The sequence below is a fragment of the Pseudophryne corroboree genome, chromosome 8 (assembly GCF_028390025.1).
Source record: "Pseudophryne corroboree isolate aPseCor3 chromosome 8, aPseCor3.hap2, whole genome shotgun sequence".
NCBI classification, from domain to species: domain Eukaryota; kingdom Metazoa; phylum Chordata; class Amphibia; order Anura; family Myobatrachidae; genus Pseudophryne; species Pseudophryne corroboree.
Genome location: NC_086451.1, coordinates 352618362 through 352632586, shown reverse-complemented (window position 1 = coordinate 352632586; position 14225 = coordinate 352618362). Strand labels below are relative to the sequence as shown.

At 48.9% G+C, this 14225-nt stretch overlaps 1 protein-coding gene across 2 annotated transcripts in view; it reads left to right on the top strand.

Annotated features, from left to right (window-relative positions):
• Window positions 1-14225, top strand: part of DOCK11 (dedicator of cytokinesis 11) — a 981167-nt gene that overhangs the window by 120661 nt on the left and 846281 nt on the right. For both annotated transcript variants that reach the window (XM_063937505.1, XM_063937504.1), the window contains exons 2-3: window positions 7716-7832; window positions 7926-8015. In XM_063937505.1, the coding sequence (XP_063793575.1) occupies window positions 7716-7832; window positions 7926-8015 (207 nt within the window). The remainder of the gene's footprint in view (window positions 1-7715; window positions 7833-7925; window positions 8016-14225) is intronic.

Sequence of the window (14225 nt, the reverse complement as noted above, 5' to 3'; positions counted from 1 at the left end):
CCCGGAGGAGAAGGCCAAGGAGCTGTCATCTCTAGTGAGAGGCCTCCTAAAACCAAAACAGGTGTCGGTGCATCACTGCACGCGGATCCTGGGAAAGATGGTAGCTTCCTACGAAGCGATTCCATTCGGCAGGTTCCATGCAAGAACCTTTCAGTGGGACCTATTGGACAAGTGGTCCGGATCGCATCTTCAGATGCATCGGCTGATAACCCTGTCTCCAAGGACCAGGGTGTCTCTGCTGTGGTGGCTGCAGAGTGCTCATCTTCAAGAGGGCCGCAGATTCGGCATACAGGACTGGGTCCTGGTGACCACGGATGCCAGCCTTCGAGGCTGGGGGGCAATCACACAGGGAAGAAACTTCCAAGGACTATGGTCAAGTCAGGAGACTTCCCTGCACATAAATATTCTGGAACTGAGGGCCATTTACAATGCCCTAAGTCAGGCAAAACCCCTGCTTCAAAACCAGCCGGTACTGATCCAGTCAGACAACATCACGGCGGTCGCCCATGTAAACCGACAGGGCGGCATGAGAAGCAGGACGGCGATGGCAGAAGCCACAAGGATTCTCCGATGGGCGGAAAATCACGTGTTAGCACTGTCAGCAGTGTTCATTCCGGGAGTGGACAACTGGGAAGCAGACTTCCTCAGCAGGCACGACCTCCACCCGGGAGAGTGGGGACTTCATCCAGAAGTCTTCCAAATGATTGTAAACCGTTGGGAAAGGCCACAGGTGGACATGATGGCGTCCCGCCTAAACAAAAAGCTAGAAAGATATTGCGCCAGGTCGAGAGACCCTCAGGCGATAGCTGTGGACGCTCTAGTGACACTGTGGGTGTACCGGTCGGATACTGAGGATAATAAGGAAAAGAGGAGTAAGAACTATACTCATTGTTCCGGATTGGCCAAGAAGAGTTTGGTACCCGGAACTTAAAAAAATGATCTCAGAGGACCCATGGCCTCTGCCGCTCAGACAGGACCTGCTACAGCAGGGGCCCTGTCTGTTCCAAGACTTACCGCGGCTGCGTTTGACGGCATGGCGGTTGAACACCGGATCCTGAAGGAAAAGGGCATTCCGGAGGAAGTCATTCCTACGCTGATTAAAGCTAGGAAAGAAGTTACCGCAAACCATTATCACCGCATTTGGCGAAAATATGTTGCGTGGTGTGAGGCCAGGAAGGCCCCAACGGAGGAATTTCAGCTAGGTCGATTTCTGCACTTCCTGCAGTCAGGGGTGACTATGGGCCTAAAATTGGGTTCCATTAAGGTCCAGATTTCGGCTCTATCGATTTTCTTCCAGAGAGAACTGGCTTCACTACCTGAAGTTCAGACTTTTGTTAAGGGAGTGCTGCATATTCAGCCCCCTTTTGTGCCTCCAGTGGCACCTTGGGATCTCAACGTGGTGTTGGATTTCCTAAAGTCACATTGGTTTGAGCCACTAAAAACTGTGGATTTGAAATATCTCACGTGGAAAGTGGTCATGTTGTTGGCCTTGGCTTCGGCCAGACGTGTATCAGAATTGGCGGCTTTGTCATGTAAAAGCCCTTATCTGATTTTCCATATGGATAGGGCAGAATTGAGGACTCGTCCCCAGTTTCTCCCTAAAGTGGTATCAGCTTTTCATCTGAACCAACCTATCGTGGTGCCTGCGGCTACTACAGACTTGGAGGCTTCCAAGTTGTTGGACGTAGGCAGGGCCCTGAAAGTCTATGTTTCCAGGATAGCTGGAGTCAGAAAGACTGACTCGCTATTTATCCTGTATGCGCCCAACAAGTTGGGTGCACCTGCTTCAAAGCAGACTATTGCTCGCTGGATCTGTAGTACGATTCAGCTTGCACATTCTGCGGCTGGACTGCCGCATCCTAAATCAGTGAAAGCCCATTCCACGAGGAAGGTGGGCTCTTCTTGGGCGGCTGCCCGAGTGGTCTCTGCTCTACAACTTTGCCGAGCAGCTACTTGGTCGGGTCAAACACATTTGCAAAATTCTACAAGTTTGACACCCTGGCTGAGGAGGACCTAGAGTTTGCCCATTCGGTGCTGCAGAGTCATCCGCACTCTCCCGCCCGTTTGGGAGCTTTGGTATAATCCCCATGGTCCTTACGGAGTCCCAGCATCCACTTAGGACGTCAGAGAAAATAAGAATTTACTCACCGGTAATTCTATTTCTCGTAGTCCGTAGTGGATGCTGGACGCCCATCCCAAGTGCGGATTGTCTGCAATACTTGTATATAGTTATTGCTTAACTAAAAGGTTATTGTTGAGCCATCTGTTGAGAGGCTCAGTTGTTATCATACTGTTAACTGGGTATTGTATCACGAGTTATACGGTGTGATTGGTGTGGCTGGTATGAATCTTACCCGGGATTCAAAATCCTTCCTTATTGTGTCAGCTCTTCCGGGCACAGTATCCTAACTGAGGTCTGGAGGAGGGTCATAGTGGGAGGAGCCAGTGCACACCAGTAGTCTAAAGCTTTCTTTTATAGTTGTGCCCAGTCTCCTGCGGAGCCGCTATTCCCCATGGTCCTTACGGAGTCCCAGCATCCACTACGGACTACGAGAAATAGAATTACCGGTGAGTAAATTCTTATTTTCTCCTAGTCCGTAGAGGATGCTGGGCGCCCGTCCCAGTGCGGACTAAATTCTGCAAGACTTGTATATGGTTTTGCTTACATAAGGGTTATGTTACAGTTTTGATCAGTCTCGGGCTGATGCTGTTTTGTTTCATACTGTTAACAGGTTAGTATATTCCATGTTATACGGTGTCGATGCTGTGGACTGGTATGAATCTTTCCCTTAGATTAACAAAATCCTTTCCTCGTACTGTCCGTCTCCTCTGGGCACAGTTTCTCTAACTGAGGTCTGGAGGAGGGGCATAGAGGGAGGAGCCAGTGCACACCCATTTTAAAGTTCCTTATAGTGCCCATGTCTCCTGCGAAGCCCATCTATACCCCATGGTCCTTACGGGGTCCCCAGCATCCTCTACGGACTAGGAGAAAAAGATTTACCGGTAGGTTTAAAATCTTATTTTTACAGGGAGGCTGCTGGCAACAGCCTCCCTGCTTCGTGGGACTAAGGTGGAGGGGGGAGAAGTAGTGTCTGCCCTGCGGGGTCTAAGCCACTATCTCCGCTGACAAGACACTGAGCTCCTGAGGGGATCGAACGTTCCCCCGCCACAGGGGATCGCTCACCCCGGCAGCATGCCGCCACCCCCTTACAGAGCCAGAAGATCGTGGCGAGTGAGTCACAGGCCCCCCTGGCAAGCGGGGAGCCGGTTTGAAGATGGCGGCAACAGGGTATGGAGCGCAGTACTAACTGTGCTCGGGGCTCAGCGGTACATAGTGCGGCGCTGTGATGGGCGCCCTGAGCCAGCGCCTACACCATACACTGACCTCTCAAGCCTGTCAGGATCCCGGGATCTCTGCCAGCATAAATCCTTAGGCCACTATAATCCTATGAAGAGCAGGAAGACTGCGCCATTATGGGGGCGGAGCTTCTCCTTAGAGCGGACCCAGCAGCATTCAGCGCCATTTTCTTGCAGGCAGAAACGCTGTCAGTGATGTGCAGTCCCTCCAGAGCAACTCCAGCTATCTCTCAAGGTACCAGGGGGTTGTAGAAGGGGGGGAGGCTGTGTAAGACTGTGTAACCTATTAAGGTACACAGTCAGCGCTGGTTTAGGGTCTCCCTATAACTGGAAAGCGCTGTGTGTGGGTTGGCTCCAATCTCTGTATCTCTCTTACCATTCTTGGGGGTGAAACTCTGTCCTCCCCTGTGTGTGTGTGGAGTGTCTGTGGTCTCCATTAAGCTAGGTCCAGGGACTCTGTGTCATATGCTGCTGAGGATATGTCCTCTCAGGATGATCCCATTCCATGTAATCAGGATTGCACTGTTTTAACACAGATACCAGCAAGGGAGCCTGAATGGTTATCCTCTATCAAATCCATGATTTCTCAGATCTCTACTAGGGTTGCACAGAATAAATCTGTAACTCAGGTTTTACAGAACTCTATGGCAGTTTTGTCCGGTTCTGTTACCTCAGGGCCCCCCTCAGTAGGTTCCCATAAACGTGCTCTTGCACAGATTATGTAGGATGACACGGATACCAACTCTGTGCTTAGGGGTGCCGCATCTCTTGCTAAAGGGGTGCAGTTGATGATAGAGGCTATAAGGGATGTGTTGAATATTGCAGATACAACACCGGAGCAGGTTGAGGAGGCTTACTTCACTGACAATAAGAAAGCCTCACTAACCTTCCCTGCGTCCAAAGAATTAAATGCTATATTTGAGAAAGCATGGGAAAACCCGGAGAAAAAATTCCAGAGTCCTAGAAGGGTTCTGGTTGCTTTTCCCTTTCCTGTGGAGGATAGGAAAAAATGGGAAAACCCACCCATAGTGGACGCGTCTGTATCCAGACTCTCACAAAAGGTGGTTTTACCTGTTCCAGGATCTACTGCCTTAAAGGAGTCGGCTGATCGCAAAATTGATACTACGCTCAAATCCATATACACAGCTTCAGGGGCGATACTACGGCCTACTATTGCCTTTGCATAGATTTTCAAAGCTATAGTAATGTGGTCAGGCACGTTACTTGATTTGGATACTATGGATAAAAGTGACGTAGAATTGTTTTTACATAACATTCAGGATTCTGCAGGATTTATGGTGGAATCCATGAAGGACCTGGGTTCAATGGCTGCAGAAATTTCTTCCATGTCAGTCTCAGCTCATCGAGGACTGTGGCTGCGCCAGTGGTCTGCTGACGCGGAATCGAGGAGAGGTGTGGAAACCCTACCCTACACAGGTCAGGCTCTCTTTGGGGAAGCGTTGGATGTGTGGATCTCCACGTCTACGGCGGATAAGTCACCTTTTCTTCCCTCAGCTGCACGTGCTGTGAAGAAACCTTTTTCTTCAGCGGCATCACAGTCCTTTCGTGCTACTAAAACAAGAAAGGCCAAACCGTCTAACACCTTCTTTAGAGGAGGTCAGCCAAAACCAAGAAGAGGGAGCCGTCCAGAAGCTGGTGGAGGCACAGGTTATCGTACCAGTTCCTCCCCAGTTGCAAAACAAAGGTTACTATTCAAACCTTTTCGTGGTACTGAAACCGGATGGTTCTGTCAGGCCCATTCTGAACTTAAAATCACTAAACCCCTTTCTGAGGGAGTTCAAGTTCAAAATGGAGTCTGTCATATCAGGTCTGGAGGAGGGGGAATTCCTGGTATCCCTGGATATCAAGGATGCGTACCTCCACATTCCAATTTGGCTGCTGCATCAAGCTTATCTTTGATTCGCACTGTTGGACTGTCACTTTCAGTTCCAGGCCCTACCATTCGGCCTCTACACAGCACCGAGGGTATTCACCAAGGTGATGGCGGAAATGATGGTTCTCCTCCGCAGACAGGGGGTGAACATAATTCCATATCTGGACGATCTGCTGATAAAAGCATCGTCCAAGGAGAAGCTATTACGGTCCATTGCTCTTACAACTCGACTGCGACGGGATCATGGATGGATCCTGAATCGTCCAAAGTTACATTTGGAGCCGACAAGGAGAATGTCTTTCCTAGGGATGATCCTCGACATGGAAGTGCAGAGAGTATTTCTACCACTGGAGAAAGCGTTGGTAATACAAACAATGGTCCGGGATGTCTTGAAGCCTACCCGGGTATCGGTTCATCAGTGCATTCGTCTTCTGAGGAAGATGGTTGCCTCCTACGAGGCTCTACAGTACGGAAGATTTCATGCACGGTCTTTCCAACTGGATCTTCTGGACAAGTGGTCGGGATCCCACTTACACGTGCACCACAGGATACGTCTGTCGCCGAAAGCCAGGATTTTACTCCTATGGTGATGCAAAAAGTATGTGTCATGGTGTGAATCCAAGAAGTTTCCTACGGTGGCGTTTCAACTTGGACGGTTTCTCCTCTTACTGCAAGCAGGTGTGTATGTGGGCGTACGTTTGGGCTCCACAAAAGTCCAGATTTCGGCCTTGTCCATTTTCTTCCAGAAACAGTTGGCTTCACTCCCTGAGGTTCAGACTTTCTTGAAAGGTGTGCTGCACATTCATCCTCCCTTTGTGCCTCCTACGGCACCTTGGGATCTTAACGTGGTGCTGAAGTTCCTGCAATCAGATTGGTTTGAACCTTTAAAGGAGGTTGTGGTCAAGTTTCTCACTTGGAAGGCGGTCACACTGTTGGCATTAGCATCTGCTAGGCATGTGTCTGAATTGGGTGCTTTGTCCTGCAAAAGCCCCTACTTACTTTTCCATGAAGATAGAGCTGAGCTCAGGACGGCTTTTCATATCAACCAACCTGTTGTGTTGCCAGTGGCTACTGACTCCTCACTTACCTCACAGTCCTTGGGTGTTGTGAGGGTTTTGAAGATTTATGTGAAGAGAACTTCTCGTCACAGAAAGTCGGACTCTCGTTTGTCCTTTTATGACCCCAACAAGATTGGGTGTCCTGCTTCTAAGCAGACGATTTCTCGCTGGATCAGGTTCACTATCCAGCATCCTTATTCAACGGCAGGCTTGCCGTGTCCAAAATCTGTTAAGGCTCACTCTACTCGTACGGTGGGTTCTTCCTGGGCGGCTGCCCGGGGTGTCTCGGCTTTACAGCTTTGCCGAGCGGCTACTGGGTCAGGGTCGAACACGTTTGCTAAGATCTACAAGTTCGATACTTTGGCCTCTGAGGACCTAAAGTTTGGTCGATCAGTTCTGCAGGAGCCTCCGCGCTCTCCCTCCCGTACTGGGGGCTTTGGTACATCCCCATGGTAGTAATGTGGACCCCAGCATCCTCTAGGATGTAAGAGAAAATAGGATTTGAATTACCTACCGGTAAATCCTTTTCTCGTAGTCCGTAAAGGATGCTGGGCGCCCGCCCAGCGCTTCGTTTTCCTGCAGTTGTTTCTTGGTTCAGTACTGCATTGTTACTTGGTTAAGCACTGTTGTTCAGCTGTTACTGGATTGTTTCTAGCAGGTTAGCTTGGTTTGCCTTATTATGTGTGAGCTGGTTTGAATCTCACCACTATCTGTGTATTTCCTTCTCTCGAAGTATGTCCGTCTCCTCGGGCACAGTTTCTAGACTGGGTCTGGTAGGAGGGGCATAAAGGGAGGAGCCCGCCCACACTATTAAAATCTTAAAGTGCCCATGGCTTCTAGTGGACCCGTCTATACCCCAGCATCCTCTACGGACTACGAGAAAAGGATTTACCGGTAGGTAATTAAAATCCTATTATATCACTGCAAGACCCGGGAGTGCCGCCTGTTCTTTCAATTTGGATGTGTTAATTCAGCATGGAGGGCACCAGGGCACCCTTAATAAATATATATATATATATATATATATATATACACACACATTAAAGTCTATATAAAACAGATACTAAAAGCAGATAGGTGGCAAGTAGAACTTAGAATTGGATATATTCAGGTGTTGGCAAGGAAGATGCCTGGATTATCAGGTGGGATTCATTTGCAGAATGCATTTTTGATGGATATCTAATGTACTTTCCCTCTAGTTTTCTGAATGATTTGCGTATCATTTATGAGTGATTTTTTTTTTGTTTTTTGGTATTTCTTTTATCCTCTCTTTTCATTGCATTGTTTTCATGCTGCTGTTTAATACTGCTGTTCTTTGTAATTATGTTTATTCTCCACTTGGATCTGTACTAGTTACCTGTGATGTGGACATAAATAATGTTGGGGCCATTTGAATTCTCTTACAGGAGAAGGCAAGGATGGTGGAACCTTTGGACTATGAAGCTGTGATTTCCCAGAGAAAAGCTCAGATCTTCAGTGATCCCCATCGAGATATGCTGATGTTCCCAATGGAGGATGTGTTTGTAAGTGGACTGCGTGTGCATTAGTTGTTCTTATATGTCTGTTGTAAAATGCATTGCCACTGAGAACTCATCATGTTACCATCTTGTGCCAAGATTTCCACGGTAGATCGTCAGCACAGGACTGTCAAATCTTCAGTACCGGAATATGCAGAAAACAAAGCCAAGAGTCTATTCGTGAACGAGGTATGTAGCAGACGTACGTTTCTTAAAGATCAATACATTGACATTCACTTCAGAGCTTTTAGTAAGAGTAGAGCAAGAGTGGAACATTAATATTCTAGTAGATTATCTCAAATACTGTCCAGATTGAAGGCAATGTTATACCACCAATGACTCCAGCTGTTGCAGAGCTTCAAACCCCAACATTTTAAATATTAACCCTTTAATCTACAATACAGGATCACTAGCTCTACCCAGCGAAGTGGGACAGTGTATTCATGCCAGTGTACTGTATATACATTTTGTAGGTTATATAAATAGATTTCCGCAGCTTCTCTAGCCAGATCAAATTCAATTATTTAAGATACTAATAGAACAGAGTTCTATTGTCCTAAGTCATAAAGCTAACAATATATAATAACTAAACAATATTTCTCTGACGTCCTAGTGGATGCTGGGAACTCCGTAAGGACCATGGGGAATAGCGGCTCCGCAGGAGACTGGGCACAAAAGTAAAGCTTTAGGACTACCTGGTGTGCACTGGCTCCTCCCCCTATGACCCTCCTCCAAGCCTCAGTTAGATTTTTGTGCCCGAACGAGAAGGGTGCACACTAGGGGCTCTCCTGAGCTGCTTAGTGAAAAGTTTAGTTTTAGGTTTTTTATTTTCAGTGAGACCTGCTGGCAACAGGCTTACTGCATCGAGGGACTAAGGGGAGAAGAAGCGAACTCACCTGAGTGCAGAGTGGATTGGGCTTCTTAGGCTACTGGACACCATTAGCTCCAGAGGGATCGAACACAGGCCCAGCCATGGAGTCCGGTCCCAGAGCCGCGCCGCCGGCCCCCTTACAGAGCCAGAAGCAAGAAGAGGTCCGGAAAATCGGCGGCAGAAGACATCCTGTCTTCACCAAGGTAGCGCACAGCACTGCAGCTGTGCGCCATTGCTCCTCAGCACACTTCACACTTCGGTCACTGAGGGTGCAGGGCGCTAGGGGGGGGGCACCCTGAGCAGCAATAAAAACACCTTGGCTGGCGAAAATACATCACATATAGCCCCCAGGGCTATATGGATGAATTTTAACCCCTGCCAGATTACACTGAAAAACGTGAGAAAAGGCCGCCGAGAAAGGGGCGGAGCCTATCTCCTCAGCACACTGGCGCCATTTTCCCTCACAGCTCCGTTGGAGGGAAGCTCCCTGGCTCTCCCCTGCAGTCACTACACTACAAAAAGGGTTAAAAAAGAGAGGGGGGCACTAATTAGGCGCAGTATAAACAATACAGCAGCTATAAGGGGAAAAACACTTATATAAGGTTATCCCTGTATATATATAGCGCTCTGGTGTGTGCTGGCAAACTCTCCCTCTGTCTCCCCAAAGGGCTAGTGGGGTCCTGTCCTCTATCAGAGCATTCCCTGTGTGTGTGCTGTGTGTCGGTACGTTTGTGTCGACATGTATGAGGAGGAAAATGATGTGGAGGCGGAGCAAATTGCCTGTAATAGGGATGTCACCCCCTAGGGGGTCGACACCTGAGTGGATGAACTGTTGGAAGGAATTACATGACAGTGTCAGCTCTTTACAAAAGAAAGTGATTGACATGAGACAGCCGGCTACTCAGCTTGTGCCTGTCCAGACGTCTCATAGGCCGTCAGGGGCTCTAAAGCGCCCGTTACCTCAGATGGCAAATACAGACGCCGACACGGATACTGACTCCAGTGTCGACGGTGAAGAGACAAATATGACTTCCAGTAGGGCCACACGTTACATGATTGAGGCAATGAAAAATGTTTTACACATTTCTGATAATACGAGTACCACCAATAGGGGTATTATGTTCGGTGAGGAAAAACTACCTGTAGTTTTCCTGAATCTGAGAAATTAAATGAGGTGTGTGATGAAGCGTGGGTTTCCCCCGATAAAAAAACCTGATAATTTCTAAACAGTTATTGGCATTATATCCTTTCCCGCCAGAGGTTAGGGTGCGTTGGGAAACACCCCCTAGGGTGGATAAAGCGCTCACACGCTTGTCAAAACAGGGGCTCTACCCTCTCCTGAGATGGCCGCCCTTAAGGATCCTGCTGATAGAAAGCAGGAGGGTATCCTAAAATGTATTTACACAACATACTGGTGTTATACTGCGACCAGCAATCGCCTCAGCCTGGATGTGCAGTGCTGGGTTGGCGTGGTCGGATTCCCTGACTGAAAAATAAGAATTTACTTACCGATAATTCTATTTCTCGTAGTCCGTAGTGGATGCTGGGGACTCCGTCAGGACCATGGGGAATAGCGGCTCCGCAGGAGACAGGGCACAAAAATAAAGCTTTAGGATTAGGTGGTGTGTACTGGCTCCTCCCCCTATGACCCTCCTCCAAGCCTCCGTTTGGATACTGTGCCCGGACGAGCATACACAATAAGGAAGGATATTGAATCCCGGGTAAGACTCATACCAGCCACACCAATCACACCGTATAACTTGTGATCTGAACCCAGTTAACAGTATGACAAACGTAGGAGCCTCTGAACAGACGGCTCACAACAATAACAACCCGAATTTGTTTGTAACAATAACTATGTACAAGTATTGCAGACAATCCGCACTTGGGATGGGCGCCCAGCATCCACTACGGACTACGAGAAATAGAATTATCGGTAAGTAAATTCTTATTTTCTCTAACGTCCTAAGTGGATGCTGGGGACTCCGTCAGGACCATGGGGATTATACCAAAGCTCCCAAACGGGCGGGAGAGTGCGGATGACTCTGCAGCACCGAATGAGAGAACTCAAGGTCCTCCTCAGCCAGGGTATCAAATTTGTAGAATTTTGCAAACGTGTTTGCCCCTGACCAAGTAGCAGCTCGGCAGAGTTGTAATGCCGAGACCCCCCGGGCAGCCGCCCAGGATGAGCCCACTTTCCTTGTGGAATGGGCCTTGACAGATTTAGGTTGTGGCAAGCCTGCCACAGAATGTGCAAGTTGAATTGTGCTACAAATCCAACGAGCAATCGTCTGCTTAGAAGCAGGAGCACCCATCTTGTTGGGTGCATACAATATAAACAGTGAGTCAGACTTTCTGACTCCCGCCGTTCTTGAAATATATATTTTCAATGCCCGGACCACGTCCAACAACTTGGAATCCTCCAAATCGTTTGTAGCCGCAGGCACCACAATAGGCTGGTTCAGGTGAAACGCTGACACCACCTTAGGCAGAAAATGAGGACGCGTCCGCAGTTCTGCCCTGTCCGTATGGAAAATCAGATATGGGCTCTTATATGATAAAGCCGCCAATTCTGATACTCTCCTGGCTGAAGCCAGGGCCAGTAGCATGGTTACTTTCCATGTAAGATACTTCAACTCCACCGATTTGAGCGGCTCAAACCAATGGGATTTGAGAAAATCCAAGACTACATTAAGATCCCACGGTGCCACTGGGGGCACAACCGGGGGCTGTATATGTAGTACTCCTTTTACAAAAGTCTGGACTTCAGGAACTGAAGCCAATTCTTTCTGGAAGAAAATCGACAGGGACGAAATTTGAACCTTAATGGACCCCAATTTGAGGCCCATAGACAATCCTGTTTGCAGGAAATGTAGGAATCGACCCAGTTGAAATTCCTCCGTGGGGGCCTTCCTGGCCTCACACCACGCAACATATTTCCTCCAAATGCGGTGATAATGTTGTGCAGTCACCTCCTTCCTGGCTTTTACCAGTGTAGGAATGACCTCTTCCGGAATGCCTTTTTCCCTTAGAATTCGGCGTTCAACCGCCATGCCGTCAAACGCAGCCGCGGTAAGTCTTGGAATAGACACGGTCCCTGCTGAAGCAGGTCCCGTCTTAGAGGTAGAGGCCACGGATCCTCCGTGAGCATCTCTTGAAGTTCCGGGTACCAAGTTCTTCTTGGCCAATCCGGAGCCACTAGTATCGTTCTTACTCCCTTTTGCCGTATAATTCTCAGTACTTTTGGTATGAGAGGCAGAGGAGGGAACACATACACTGACTGGAACACCCACGGTGTTACCAGAGCGTCCACAGCTATTGCCTGAGGGTCTCTTGACCTGGCGCAATACCTGTCCAGTTTTTTGTTGAGGCGGGACGCCATCATATCCACCATTGGTTTTTCCCAACGGTTCACAATCATGTGGAAGACTTCTGGATGAAGTCCCCACTCTCCCGGGTGTAGATCGTGTCTGCTGAGGAAGTCTGCTTCCCAGTTGTCCACTCCCGGAATGAATACTGCTGACAGTGCTATCACATGATCTTCCGCCCAGCGAAGAATCCTTGCAGCTTCTGCCATTGCTGTCCTGCTTCTTGTGCCGCCCTGTCTGTTTACGTGGGCGACTGCCGTGATGTTGTCCGACTGGATCAACACCGGCTGACCCTGAAGCAGGGGTTTTGCCAGACTTAGAGCATTGTAAATCGCTCTTAGCTCCAGTATATTTATGTGAAGAGACATCTCCAGGCTTGACCATACTCCCTGGAAGTTTCTTCCCTGTGTGACCGCTCCCCAGCCTCTCAGACTGGCATCCGTGGTCACCAGGACCCAGTCCTGTATGCCGAATCTGCGGCCCTCTAACAGATGAGCACTCTGCAACCACCACAGAAGAGACACCCTTGTCCGTGGCGATAAGGTTATCCGCTGATGCATCTGCAGATGTGATCCGGACCATTTGTCCAGCAGATCCCACTGAAAAGTTCGTGCGTGGAATCTGCCGAATGTAATCGCTTCGTAAGAAGCCACCATCTTTCCCAGGACTCTTGTGCATTGATGCACAGACACTTTCCCTGGTTTTAGGAGGTTCCTGACAAGTTCGGATAACTCCCTGGCTTTCTCCTCCGGAAGAAACACCTTTTTCTGAACCGTGTCCAGAATCATTCCCAGGAACAGCAGACGTGTCGTCGGGGTCAACTGAGATTTTGGAAAATTCAGAATCCACCCGTGTTGTTGCAGCACTAGTCGGGTTAGTGCTACTCCGTCCTCCAGCTGTTCTCTGGACCTTGCCCTTATCAGGAGATCGTCCAAGTAAGGGATAATTAATACGCCTCTTCTTCGCAGAAGAATCATCATTTCGGCCATTACCTTGGTAAAGACCTGAGGTGCCGTGGACAATCCAAACGGCAGCGTCTGAAACTGATAATGACAGTTTTGCACCACGAACCTGAGGTACCCTTGATGTGAAGGGCAAATTGGGACATGCAGGTAAGCATCCTTTATGTCCAGGGACACCATAAAGTCCCCTTCTTCCAGATTCGCTATCACTGCTCTGAGTGACTCCATCTTGAACTTGAATTTTTGTATGTACAGGTTCAAAGATTTCAGATTTAGAATAGGTCTTACCGAGCCGTCCGGCTTCGGTACCACAAATAGCGTGGAGTAATACCCCTTTCCCTGTTGTAGGAGGGGTACCTTGACTATCACCTGCTGAGAAAACAGCTTGTGAATGGCTTCCAATACCGTCGCCCTGTCTGAGGGAGACGTTGGCAAAGCAGACTTTAGGAACCTGCGAGGGGGAGACTTCTCGAATTCCAACCTGTAACCCTGAGATACTACCTGCAGGATCCAGGGGTCCACCTGTGAGCAAGCCCACTGTGCGCTGAAATTCTTGAGTCGACCCCCCACCGCTCCTGAGTCCGCTTGTAAGGCCCCAGCGTCATGCTGAGGGCTTTGCAGAACCTTGAGAGGGCTTCTGTTCCTGGGCAGGGGCTGCTTGCTGCCCTCTCTTACCCCTTCCTCTGCCCCGAGGCAGATATGACTGTCCTTTTGTCCGCTTGTTCTTATAGGACCGAAAGGACTGCGGCTGAAAAGACGGTGGCCCTCATTCCGAGTCGTTCGCTCTGTATTTTTCATCGCATCGCAGTGAAATTCCGCTTAGTGCGCATGCGCAATATTCGCACTGCGACTGCGCCAAGTATCTTTGCTATGAAGATAGTATTTTTACTCACGGCTTTTTCATCGCTCCGGCGAACGTAATGTGATTGACAGGAAATGGGTGTTACTGGGCGGAAACAGGCCGTTTTATGGGCGTGTGGCTGAAAACGCTACCGTTTCCGGAAAAAATGCAGGAGTGGCCGGAGAAACGGGGGAGTGGTTGGGCGAACGCTGGGTGTGTTTGTGACGTCAAACCAGGAACGACAAGCACTGAACTGATCGCACAGGCAGAGTAAGTCTGGAGCTACTCTAAAACTGCTAAGTAGTTTGTGATCGCAATATTGCGAATACATCGGTCGCAATTTTAAGATGCTAAGAT